The sequence below is a fragment of the Olea europaea genome, unplaced genomic scaffold (assembly GCF_002742605.1).
Source record: "Olea europaea var. sylvestris unplaced genomic scaffold, O_europaea_v1 scaffold1341, whole genome shotgun sequence".
In the NCBI taxonomy this organism is placed as follows: domain Eukaryota; kingdom Viridiplantae; phylum Streptophyta; class Magnoliopsida; order Lamiales; family Oleaceae; genus Olea; species Olea europaea.
The window spans coordinates 181,258-195,294 of NW_019230899.1; the positions used below are offsets into that span (position 1 = coordinate 181,258).

At 33.1% G+C, this 14,037-nt stretch overlaps 1 protein-coding gene and 1 long non-coding RNA gene across 4 annotated transcripts in view; one reads left to right on the top strand and one right to left on the bottom strand.

Moving 5' to 3' along the window:
- Positions 1–2,736: 2,736 nt before the first annotated feature.
- Positions 2,737–14,037, bottom strand: part of LOC111375149 (F-box/kelch-repeat protein At3g23880-like) — a 13,635-nt gene continuing 2,334 nt past the window's right edge. The window contains exons 1-2 of one of the 3 annotated variants that reach the window (XM_022997944.1): positions 5,943–6,070; positions 2,737–4,030 (exon numbers count right to left, since the gene is read on the bottom strand). In XM_022997944.1, coding sequence (XP_022853712.1) covers positions 2,893–4,020 — 1,128 coding nt within the window. In that variant the 5' untranslated portion in view covers positions 4,021–4,030; positions 5,943–6,070 and the 3' untranslated portion in view covers positions 2,737–2,892. Of the gene's footprint in view, positions 4,031–4,509; positions 4,807–5,942; positions 6,071–14,037 lie in introns of those variants that run through there. The other 2 variants (XM_022997943.1, XM_022997942.1) reach the window with 2 other exon arrangements.
- Positions 9,398–11,278, top strand: LOC111375151. The gene is made up of 2 exons (XR_002699266.1): positions 9,398–10,490; positions 10,523–11,278. It is a non-coding gene; the product is annotated as an uncharacterized LOC111375151 (long non-coding RNA).

Sequence of the window (14,037 nt, forward strand, 5' to 3'; positions counted from 1 at the left end):
AATCATGTACTTAATGATTTGCACCAGACCTAATTTAACTTTTAGTATTAGTGTTTTGAGTAGATTTATGAAAAATCCTGGTGAAGTTCATTGGGAAGCATTGAAGTGGTTATTGAGATATTTAAAGGGTTCATCTAACTTAGAATTGATGTTTAAAATGAACAAAGAGGAGGTAATTTTAAAGGGCTATACATATTTTGATTTTGTTGGAAATAGAGATAATAGAAAATCAACTTCATCTTATTTTCACACTTTGTGTGGTACTGTGATAAGTTGAAAATCTTAGTTACAAAAAATTATTACTCTATCTATCACGGAGGCTGAATATATTGTAGCCATTGATGCCATTAAAGAAGGTATATGGCTCCATGGTTTGTTGGATAACCTTGGTTTTGCGGACCCTAATCCAATACTATATCTCTGACAATCAAAGGGTAATCTATCTGAGTAAGAATTCCATGTTCCATGATAGAATAAAATATGTTGATGTAAAGTACTACTTTATAAGGGATATTATCTCAAAAGGATTGCTGAAAATTAATAAAATATCTACTTTATATAATCCATCAGATATGGAAACTAAGGTGATAACTTTAAATAAGTTTCAAAACTGTTTAAGGATATTATCTATTAATTCTTTCCACTGATTGTATAGGTACCATAAAGCAACTGACATAATAAATGCTGGTAAAGCTCCTGACTGCACTATAGCCTAAAATTTGGAAGCAAGGTGGAGATTGTTGAGACTTGAACACGTGACCTGCCATTAATATAAGTGTGCTTCCAAATAATCTGTTGAAGTCGTGTTTTGAAATAACAACTTTCTTAGTGGAGGCATTCTTCTGGATTTTGACACGTGGTGTCTTGATGGCCGTCGATTGGGTTCTAGATGTTTCCAGCAATATATTCTTGTGTGACTCTTTCACCGGACAGAATTTTGGAGAGTTTATTCTGGCTTTGAGGTCTGGCTCTGGAGATCTCTCTTCTCTGTGAAGAACTCCTTCGTGAATTGGGATCCAAAAATCTGAGTGTTCCAGTTCGTAAGTGTTGTGAAAACCTTTGTTACACTATAGATACTTGTAGTTGTGTGCTGTTCGATGATGGTGTTGTATGAATCTGTGTCATTCGATGAGAGCAGTGTTGGGTTTTTCATAGACCTGTGCGATTTGGGGCTGATTCCTTAGTGCATAGTGGTCAGCCTTGTGATATCTCTTAAAGATAAGTCTCGTACTTGGTCTTTGTAATTTCTGGAACAATATTGTATATTCTTGTAGCCGGTTTTTTGGCTTTATAGTGCAACCAAACTTTATCAATTTTTAATGGATGTTCAACAAGGGATTAGGCATTAGAAGTAGTCGCCGAACCTCTGAGGCTTCAGTCGAAAAAATCTCTATGTTGATTTTTACGTCTCTGCATTATTCTTTACTGCTTTTGCATTTGTGGTTTTACGAATCTTGGTTAATTCCTTAAATGCTCCTCGACTTTTCACAGAGATTAAACCCTGTTGCTTGATTGTCTTACTGATTGCGGTGTTTAAATGATAAAATATAGAGTTCTTGATTATCAATGGTTCGATAGAACACGTTAATGCATACCATATGCCTAAGCCAAAACAACCATACGACACAAACCTCAGCCAAATGAACGGAATCGGAATAATGGCCAACTCATTAATCAAATTTCGATTCCAATAAAGAAAATGTTAATTACCAAATGGAGAATCTTATAGTTAATCTACAAATCGATAATATACTTTAGGCCAATAAAGAATAAAATATTATAAATTAATAAAACCGAAGCAAGAATATTTAACACATGAAAATGAAAGGGAAGAAAGAGCAGGAATTCAAAAGTAAAAGCAGAGATGGAGGTCCGTTCGTTTCGTCTAACGTATCTTTAGGCTCTGCTTCGGAGCTGGGTTTGGCCCTTGTGTTTGTATGACGTTGAAAGGATAAGAACGACCCCCACCCACTCCAAACGAAAATCCATCTGTCTACTACTCTTGAATATGGTTTTATTATTATTCAAGGACAATGCCAAAATAACAAATGTAAAAACAACCAAAAGAACTGCAAGAAACAAGGTGATTGCAAAATTCTCTCATCGATAGTGTACTTTGTGAGAGATCAAGTATTCTGGAGAACTCAAAGTCAGATTCACCAGATTTATTACATTCGCATATAATATTTGCAGCTTTTCAAAGGCAGACAAGATAATTGGCTTATGAAAAAGACATGTCACCATTTTACGAAGTTCACATTTTTTCTGGTCTATTGAAATAGTTTAAAACTGATGACAAATGCCAAAAAATGGTAATAGGACTAATCCAAACAAGTGGTGTTACCTGTTGGAGATTTCCATTTGTACCCGACGTTTGACACACCGGGTCACCCGAGGTGATGAGGGTGTCAGGCCCCACACATTTATTGGCATGAGACCCCGACACCCCATGTAAGTGGAAGGTAACTCGAAGTATCAAACTTCTAGTAAAGCTCTTATCTGTTACATACAAACATAGACAAGTCAAGCAAATGTTGCATAACTAATTCTTTTAACTGATGAATTGAAGTTAATACTCACTGGGTCATAGTCCGGCGATCCCTTGTCACCAGAGAGCAATATCATAATTCATAAATGTGTTTGGAAATCATATTAGGATTGAATTAAGAAATCACAAGTTCGTTATGCTGCATGTCTACACAAAATTTTTTCAATGAATAAGGAAGACCAACTTGATAAAAATAAAAGAACCAGAAATACATGTAATGTAGAATTCCATAGACACAAATGAAGAAGTAAATAGACTAGCATTCAACAGCAACATGTCTTGAATAAATATTAAAACTATCTCGCGACAAAACCCAACAATAACTTAGTTAAGATCTAAGAATTTCAAAAAGTATGTGAGATTGTTGGTCGCTTCATCTTCTTAGTATTTTCTCTAAGGCGTTTAAACCCCTTGATTGAGAGTAAACTTTCCACATAGTAGTGAGCCCCAGACGCCAAATAATTATTTTTCCGAATTTCAACTGTCTTCATTTTCGTGGTTTCTAGGTCGTAAAACACCAGTCCCCGACTTTCTCTATTATATAAAAGTTTTCCGTTTCCAGCGTCTATGGTGTAAAAATTAAACCCAAAGTCGAGTTTAAAGGTGAATTTTTTGCTCCAAGATTCTTTCCCAACACTATCATTTTCAATTGTCCACACTTGACATATTTTCGTGCGATCAAATGCTGCCAAAGCAAACTTTTCCTTCCAAATTAATCCATACAAACGATCGGGATGATAATAATCTTGGGGAACAGGAACCAGCCTCAGTACCTCAGTGCTCATGTCAAATGAAGCAACTAGGATTTTGCTGTTACTTCCAAGCCCATTCCAGACAATCCAATAAGCAAATCCCTTCACCATTGTATCACAAACACACTGCTTGAAGGTAAAATCGCAATCAACTTTAATCTCTCTCCAAGACTCGAAATTGGCAGACCACACCTTGACCCCAGTTCTCGTTACCCTCCGTCTTCTATGAATTACTACTACCTTGTAATCATTAGCAATGAGATCATGACCAAATCCTACAGAAAAATCACTTGAACGCCCATTTATACCAGTTTCAATTTTCTTGAACAGCCGGGTGGAAGGATTCCATAGACAAATCCATCTACCTGAGCTCCCACATATACAAAGGAGGCCATTAATTGAGCCTACAAACAATACTCTTTGGCCAAAAGAGCCAAGATTACAATAAATATCCAAGTTAGAGAACGGAGAATAGGTCAAGGGATCGAAGGGAATTAACATTTTTTTGGAATTCGTACGAACAAGGATGGAGTGCCTTGTGGGATTGGAAAGAGAGCACTTGAGGTGCAGAGAGGCGAAGGAAGGGGATGAGATTATGTCGCGCCATCGGGTACATACAGACTTGAATCGGAGAAGGGATATCACAGGGAGTCTTGAAAGGATGTCCACCATAACATCTTTCGACACGTAAAATTCCTCTTTTCTTTTCTCAGGATCCATTCTTCTTAGCCTGCAGCAAGAAAAGGTTTTTTAATCAAAAGATACAGTAACACGGGATTGCTTGATATATATAGAGACAGCAAAGAGATGCTAAAAATGCATATTAACAGAACTTTTGAAACTATATTAAGAAAATAGATTCTTCATGTCCTACACAGAATGCAACAACACATTATCTATCCACGGGTTCCGTTTTCACATTATGAATGAATTTTTCAGATATTTTTCTTATATATTAATTACATCATTAAATAATATCAATGGCATCTTTTCACTTGAATTTTAAATTGCTGTATCATAATATTAGAGATAAACAACAAAGAAACGAAAAGGGTAAAATCAGTCCTAAAAGAAAGAACAAAGGCAACGCCAACCAGAATTGTTCACTGGCAATTTATGATTTTTCGTTTAAGCATCAAACGGAATTGTTCACCGGTAAACAGTAGTTTGTTTTTCTTAATATTAGGGGGTAAAAAAATCGCAGAATACCTTCGTCAATTGCTGCTGTTCTCCTACAAAGTACAAACACACACAGCTTCAATCATAGATATACTATAACCCACAGCCCAGCCCACACAATTATCCAAATATCGCAGCCGAACAGAGTCCAGACCCACAAGCCCGCCGTTTTCATCCTCCAAACCCGCCACCACCCTAAAAGAAAGAACTAAGGCAACGCTACCGGAATTGTTAGCCGGCAATTTATTATTTTCGATTGAGCATCAACCGAATTGTTCACCAGCAAACAGTAGTTTGTTTTTCTTAATACTAAGGCCCCGTTTGATTGCACGAAATTTTCCATGGAACTTGGAATTCGAATTCCAATTTCCACTTTTGGCCTGTTTGATTGACAAAATTTTCCAGGGAATTAATTTTCCATGAATTTCTAGGTACAACACCTTAAAACGTGATTTTCCACCTTTTTTTTTCCTAGGGGATAGGTGGTTTTTGATTTTCCACCTTTTTTTTTAATTTTTTTTTTGCTTTTTTTATTTATTTTTTAATTGTTGGCAATGGGAACAAATTTTAGGAATAATTGTAAAAGAGGATATCCCTGAAATTGACAATTTTCTTGTAAAACAAAGTCAAACGAACATCAAAAAATACTTTTACTTCAACATTTTTCACGTGAAAAATTTATACAATCAAACACAATAATTTACAATTTCCATGAAAACAATTTCTAGGTAATTCAATTCCTTGAAATTCATTTTCTTTCCATGTAATTTTCCTACTTGTAATCAAACGCACCCTAAAAAGAAAAAAGAACAGAAAAAAAATAAAAACTCGCAGCCTGCAGCCTGTTGTTCAACAAAGTACAAACACACACAGTTTCCGAACCGTTTCATTCACAGATATACTATAACCCACAGCCCGGCCCATACAATGACCCAAACTCGCAGCCGAACGTAGCCCAATTTCATGTGACCCAATTTAATCACTAAGCCCAACCCATAACCGATACCACACCCATACCCGACCAGATTCTCGCCAGAAATCCTCACCCCACCTTTGCACACCACCGCATTCGCTGCCTCCACGCACTCCTCTTCTTCCACAACCACCTTCCCCTCCTCAAATATCTGCAGCAAGTACCAGGACGAGTCATTCAAGCATTAAGCCTTGCAATTCCTCCCATTATTTAGTGTGTTAACCGACACCAAACCCATTAGGGCAGTAAAGAGATGCTAAAAATTAATATTAACAAAACTTTAGAAACTAAAATTATGAAAATTGATTTATTATTTTCATCCTCCGCACCCTCCACTAAAGAACTAAGGCAACACCAACCTGAATTGTTGACGGCAATTTATTATCTTCGTTTAAGCATCAACCGGAATAGTTCGCCGGCAAACAATAATTTGCTTTTCTTAATATTAAAAAGGAAAAAAGAACAGAAAAAATAAAAATTCGAAGAATACCTTGGGCACTTTCTGACTTTCTTTTAATTAACTCAAACTATCTCCAAATTTGAACACTAATTATGTATTATGATTTCTGTAGTAACTTTAGGTTCTATCTATTCTCTATTTATAGAGATGGAATTGTTCAAATCTTTGTACAATAATAATTATCCATTCAAATAGGAGTTTTAATTAAAGTCAAAATCCAACTAATTTACATATAATTACATGTATAGTCCTAAAATTTCAATTTCAATTATAATTAAGTTTACAAATTTTAATGTAATTACAACTAAGTACAAAACTTCATTGTAATTATAATTAAGCCCAAAATTATTATAATTATTGTGATTAAGTTCCAATACTTCATTGATTGTGGTACTGATCGAATATGTATTATCCAAATTCCAATAATTGGATCATGTATAGTTAATCATAGACTATCCAATTTAATTATTAATCTTTCTTTTTTCCATTAAAGGCAAAATACTGAACTCTTGAAATATATAAGATCATAAAAGTCAATAAATTTATAATACTATCATCTGAACTATTGTATATGTATTTTATTCCCGTTCGAGATTCGATAATTATGTATGAGCATAAATGATCATTTTTCCCTTCTAATTATTTTCATTAATTTAAATATTATTTTCTTCAACGGTCCTGTGAACTAATCACTAATGTTGAAATTTAGCCGTTGCTAAACACTGGACTCAGATTTTAACCGTTCAACAGAAATACTTAAGTAGTCACTCTACCCATTTTCAAGGTGACGGCTCCCGACATAAATTCAGGTTTTCTATTTCATTCATTTTCAAGCTCCCAACTCAATGAGATATTTGAACAATTAAATCGATCTCACACATTGATGATTCAAAGAATCATTAAAATCATGAAAAAGATATACATAACCCTATCAAGGGATTTAAATAAAATACACAGCGATAAAGTGAAGTTCAATTCTCCGCATGGTCATGCTATAAAATTAAACTCGACATGTGGCAGGTTCAATACACCCTAAGTGTACTGGTGTCATTTTAACTATTTCTGTAATAAGAACAAATCACAAACTGAAAAGTGAATTAATCAACACTACAACCTTCCGATACAAGGTGCTAATCCTTATACATTAGTTGTGAATAAATTATTTATGATCAAAATATAAGTTGTGTGACATTATACTTTTCAATGTAAGTACCTAAGTTATATTATCACAAGTGATCATAAAGAGATTAATTTTCATGTTCAATAGTAAATAAACGTAATAAGTAAATAAAATCACAATTTATCTATTATAAATTATTATTTTAGCATAACAAAATTTACTATATGGCACACAATCCAACATAACCCAGAGCCCAACCCACACAATGACCCCAAACTTCGTAGCCAAACGTAGCCCAATTTTACCACTAAACCCAACCCATAAGCAATACCAAACCTATACCCGATCCAAAGCAAAGTCAATTTTAAAATAATCGAAACCTAAACCACTTGGATCAAAATCAAAGGTTTCAAAATTGTGGTTTTGAATTGGTGGGCCACATGACAATTTTTACGTAATCAGCTCAAAAAATATATATATGTAATGTCCCAAAAATTTTGGTAGAATTAGATTTTATTTTTGTATGCTAAATATTAATGTTTTGAAATGTTAGGGACTAAAGTATATAGTAAATTTCAATTTTATTTGGGTTAAAATGTAGATATTGACGGAACAACAATTAGTATATGAATATTGGGCTTGTTGAATATATTGTAATAAATCATGCACGTTAGGCTTGAGAAAAAAGTTGATTTGAGCCGACCTCGACAAGAATAGTTGGATGCCAAAAAGAAAACCCATTATGTTTATCTTGTGCACAAAGACCTTGTAGTAGAGATTCCATCTAACTTTTTTTTTTATTTTTTGGTAGGCAAAATAGTTACAAAATGTGATGGCTGGCAGTAGTGGAATAAGGTGGAAGGCATTTTCCTGCCGTCTTCATCTACAATCATATCTGGATTTCTTAACTAGATGTATCTAATCCAGATGGCACCAATCTGTTGACCCTAAAAAAATGCGCCAACAAAATCCTAACCACATCCCCTCCATGTAGACTCAGCTGCACACTTAACACCTGTTAGAATGCGAAGGCCGCTAGTGAGAAAAAGGTTCTGCAACCATTTGCACTCAACGGTCAAGTCAATGGCAGGACAAGAGAAAAAGAAAGTGCAAGAGAGGGAGACGGGATTTGGCTGGGGTAAGAAAACATACCTTTTATTGTGAATCAAACTCATATATATAGGAAAATGTAAATGGAAATGGGCCAAGTCGGCCTAACCCAATCTTAGGCCCAAAAATACCTTGCTTGATTAAATAGGCTCAATCCAATTAAATAGTTGATGACATGTCAGCATATATAGGACTCTCTCCGTCATGCATATGCCACGTAATTTATAGGTGTAACAGAGGAGATCATAAAACTTCTCGAACACTTATTTTCAAGAAAAGATGTTTGACAACTTCTCAAATGTAGAGTTTAATCACATTTGCTTCTTTAGCTTTTGTTTCTTAGTTTCATTGTCGGTCTAGCAGAGTACTTTCATTGGGGATTTTGTTTCCGATCTCTATGTGGTTCACCACTCCACCGAAAATTTCCTCTGTCCTATCGTACTCCAGCTTGATAGTTTTCATCACATGTTTAGGATTGAGCCCTGGGATTTGACAAAGGACTTAAAAAGCTATCTACAAACGTTTTATGTCCGATCTCTACTTTATGGGATCACTGCCTATTTGTGATCATGGAGAGGTAAAACGGTGTTAGCTATTCATTCTATCATAATTAGTGATGCTGTCAACAATGCCATATTATAGAAACTGTAATCAGATGTGCATTAGATAAAGTATCAGTGGTGCTGTAATTTTTATAAAATATATTAATGGAAATAGGTAGAGATTTCACTGCAACAAATTTGTATAGTTACAATTTTGATAATATAATTACAACATTGTGACTCCACAGAGTTTGTAGCTATTAAGCTCAAGGATCATACCATGACACTATGGGAGAGGGTAATTGAATATATGTTAAGAAGTCAAAGTCAATAAAGAATAAGTTTTGCATTTGGCCAAGCATATCTTCTATGGAAGTCATGCACCTACCTCAGAAATTGATTAACAAGTATATAGAAAAGAAACAAGATTTGCTTATGATTTTTATTCATACTGAAAAGAGCATATAATAGGATGCCTAAAGAGACAAATTGTATCTAAGATATTTTAATACAATATTATTGAAAATGTATTTAGTGAAGAAGTCACGAGAACAAGTTTAGTAGTTATGGTAGTAAAGAATGCTCTATGTCTATAGTTTTACATAAAGGTTCTGCTTCTTGTTTTGAAGTTTACGAAGGTTTTTCATTTTGTTTTTTTTTTTTTTTTTGTGATTGGGTGTGTTTTTTTTTTTTTTTCATATATGAAAGTATTGTTTATGGAATTGGAGAATTTTGATTTTCTCAGCTCCTCTTTTTAATCCTTTGCTCATAATGACATAGTTAATCAAAACTTGAACGATCACCAGTTCTAGACTGATATCAACTAAAAGTGTCAGAAAATAATACTTAGTCAGTTAGTCTATTTGACACAGAAATGATAACATTCAATTCAAAGAAGTAGGTAAAGCCTTAGGGTTGATTATTGACGTATTGCTTCTTTCGGGGCTGTGGCTTTTCTTAATTATACAGGATCAACAGTTGATTCAAAATATAACTGCACTCCATTTTATACCGGCATGGATAAATAACAATGTAACTGATGTTTGTTGGTGTTTCAACTCTGCTTGAGGCTACAAAAAAAGCTAACTTCAATGATATTAAAAGTCGAATATTAGCTGGATATGCAACTGGAAGGTACTGTATTATATAAATGACCATTCCACAGTAGAATTTATTGTTAATTCAAAGGCGTTTATGTTAATGCCAGAGTGAATTTAGTAGAGGAATTTGATTGACATATACATAGATGAATTCTATTGGATATATAGAGGCTTGCTTAGGTAACACTAATGGCAACTGACTCTAATTTACTTTGTATGAAAACGAAAATTGTATTTGAAGAAATCTCAGATAGAAACTTGGCTAAATGAATGGTATACTAGTCAAAGTTTTCTATTTCTACTAGATAGAAGAACTGTAAATGCTTAGTTTTCTTTTCTTAAATCGATTGAGGAATTCTGGTAATTTGGCGTTGCGAGTATTTTAGGTGGTAAGTTAATTGTGAGCAGTGCTAAGGAAATTGCTATATGGATATAGTAACACTTGACTGTACCAATCAAGTATTTTGTCACTTTTTTCCTTGTGTACATAGCTACTTGATTCCTTGTATTTTGGAATGGCAACTAGTCGATTAGCTGTCTTCAATGCATCTATATTTTTCTCGTGCAAGATTGCTGAGAACGAGCATGAGCATGGATTGCTATCTAAAAGTCTTTATATGAATAAAAACCAACTTAGACTTGCGATGGTGGTGACTTTGCCATAGAATGTGAAATAAAACTAGACCCTGAAAAGAAAGTTAGAATAGTCATATAGATACTAGTAATCCACGAGACAAGTCATAAGCTTGCATTTTTACTCTGCCTTATATTACAAATTAATAGATAAGTTTGGCTAAGCTTTACAAAGTCCACTTCTAAGTAAATACGTAAGTTTTTAAGATAAATAACTTGTTTTGTTGGTCAAAATTGGAAATAAGCAACTAACTTCTTTTACTTAGAAGTGAGAAAAAAAGTAACTTATCAGAAAAAGTTTAAAAACAATAATTTACTCAAAAAGTACCTCTGCTTACATTTAAGCTTAGTCATGTATGCTCTTAGAAGGTAGTCAGATCTGCTGTTCATGATCCTAGTGATTTTAAGCACATTTACCATTTTACCTTAGTGATTATAACGATTACATTTAGTAGAATGATATCAGTTCATTCAATTTACATTAATTTAACTGTTAACTGTCTTGAAAAGCTGCTAACGACGTGATCTTCTGTTCCTGAACGATGGAAACTGGTCCAACTGGCTTCAACTAGGATAAACCAATATTAGTTGCACGGCGAATATCAGACAAGTATCTTCCACAATCCATGGCAGAAGAATTTCAAAAAGGGAATTCCGATTTGGTAAAGCTCAAGCTGATTGAAGGCACCAGTCATATGCCTCAGGGGTACTTTTAATATAACTACCGAAAACTATTGATGTGTATTTACCGTTATTTTTTCTGCTTTCTTTTACCATTTTAGCTTTACAGTTTGGAGAAAGTAGTCGACGCCTTGAGATATTTTTTTCTGATGCACAAAATGGATATTTACATTGTTGATCTGCTCAAAGGCTAATCTTTTTAAAGGTAGATTCTGAACCTAGGTATAATTGTATATGTATGTTATAAATAATGCTTTTTATACTTTATTGTATAAATAATAGTTACAGATAAATGACATGAAAGACAGAAAGATTATAATAATTGAATTTCTTTCTTCTCCCCCCTCCCCCCCTCTCTCTCCGAAAACAAAAAGATGGCCCAAATGTCTGGGCCGTTCGGAAAATGATAGCCCAAACATCCAAGCAGCCTCCTCTTCGTCACCTACGTTTTCACAGGCGACGTGGCTCATGGCGGAGATCGCCATTCCACCTTTAATTTTCACTTTCCAAACCATTATATCTACAACATAAAACTAGAACTACACCATATAAAACATAATACATTGTTTTTGTAGGTTCAAAATTCACTTTCTTCAAAGAAAAGGCAATCTCCGGTCTCCGGCATGGTAAAATCTAAAGTTTGAGGTCTCACTTACAACTTTTTCATAAAATAATTATTCTTATAAATTTTGAACCAACTCTTCTCGCCAGTCATTTTCTATTCAGTATGTATGCTCAGTAATGATAAAATCAGATATACAGATTGAAAACAATCATTTTCCATTCATTTAAAAAAAATCAAGAAGAAGAAGTCGAAGAATACAGGCTTGGACGGGTTCATATTATACATTAGATGTCATCCTGGATTCATTTTGTAGATTAGGTCAAAGAAATTAAAAGAAAAAAGGCATGCAAATTGTTACTCAGTGTTTTATAGTATATGGTGAATGTTATAGACAAGCAAACATTGCATAACTAATTATTTCGACTAATGAATAGAAGTTAATGCAACAAAGCATACTTTTCATAAAATAATTATTCTTATAAATTTTTTGATTTGTGATCAATTAATAAATTGTGACATTTAAAATCTTTAATTTGTAACCGTGAAATAATTTACAACCTTTAAAATTTTTTATTTGTGTTCGAGAAATAGTTTGTGATCAATTAATTTGATAATTTGTGATCAAATAGTACAGAATTGTAACCTTAATACATTTAATTAATAAAATATATATTTAATTGATAAAATATATATTTAATTAATTATTCATAAATAAAATTTAATTAATATTCGATTTTTGAAGTTTTAAACATTGTTTCTTAGTTTTGAAATTGACCGTACTTAATCTCTTATACATGAAATTTTCCAAAAAAAATTATGGTTTCACTACACAACATTTCATGTGGTTGATTTTAGGCTTCCAATCTATTTAAGATCTAACTTCATATGATCAAATTTTTTAGTACAAAATGAAAAAACTTTTTACATGATGTAAAGTTGGAGGGCAATTTGTCATACCACTTAAAATTTTTCTTCAATTTAATTGAAAATTCTATGCTATTTTAATGTTCTTACTGCCAACTTCAATTACGTGAAGACGCTGATTTTCATAAATTTAAATAAATTAAAGATACAAAACTTCAACTTTTAAGATTGAGAAGTGTAACCTTAATTTCCCCCAAAAAGTTGTCCATTCTATTGGCATCAGAAAAATAGTTGGGCTGTGGCTGACTGATCATATAGTCTGATAGATTATGGCCCTATATGCAAAAACATTAAGCACGTGTGAGCTTTTATTGGTAGTACACGTGACAAAGTTTTATTGGTGGATGAACAATAGGTAAACAAAAAATCTCAAGGCCTATTTCTAGTCCCTTTTTTATTATTATTATAAAAAACTCATTTTTCATAACTTATTTTTATCTATACATTTTTTCATAAAATAATTTTACAAGTAAATCGAAAAAAAATTTCTTACTTTTTTAACCATACATTCTCAAAAATTAGTATTCCATACATTTCCTTACAAAAATGGGACTCAAACATAATTTAATTTTACTTAAGTAATTTTCTTTCACATTAATCACGCAACTACTAGTAGCTTTCAAACTTGGCAAATATATTTTAAGAAAATTTACGGAATTGGGCAAATTTACAAAATTCGTAGTATGAAATAAAAATTGTGGTGGCAATATAAATACCTCACACTCTGCAAGTTTCTCCAAGTTTTTTTAAATGGACAACAATACCCTTTGCAGGGAAAAAAAATCATAAAAGAGAGATTTTTCTCAAATGGTCACCAAAGTTGGAGGGAAGTTTCAAATTGATTGCTAAAGTATTTTTGTGATTTATTTAGAGTATATTATAGAAGTGGTTGTAAACGGTTTAGATTTTAAGTTATATGAAAATATATGATAAAAAAGTAGATAGCAATTATGAATAATTGAAAAACATAAGTCAGATATAGGCCTAGACGCCTGGTTGTACATTTAAATGATATTACATAGCTAGTCATTCCTTTAGCAACATTAACTCCAAAATCGATGTTGGGTCGTTGAACCAACCTTGATATTTGTGCGTCCTTGTCGTGAAATTAGAAGTCTTCGAAATAGAATAAAAATCTTGAATAACTCCCTTCAGCCCTAATCCAAATTTCGATTGAAAAGCTTGTAACACAACTAAAAAATAGGAGGCTAGCTTTTAGGAATTGCTCGCTTCAATAGGAATCAGTAGAGGTGAGGAATTAATCTACAATTTGTTGCCTTTAAATGTATATACATATATACATACATAATGAGAACGGAAAGGGTTCATAAAATCAAATACATATGTTATAAAGAAAAAAAAAAGAAAAAGAAAAAAAGGAATCATAGAAATCGTAAGAAAGGCATATAAATGTTTTTAAGGGTTCAAGGTAATTGACTCCTTTTACAGT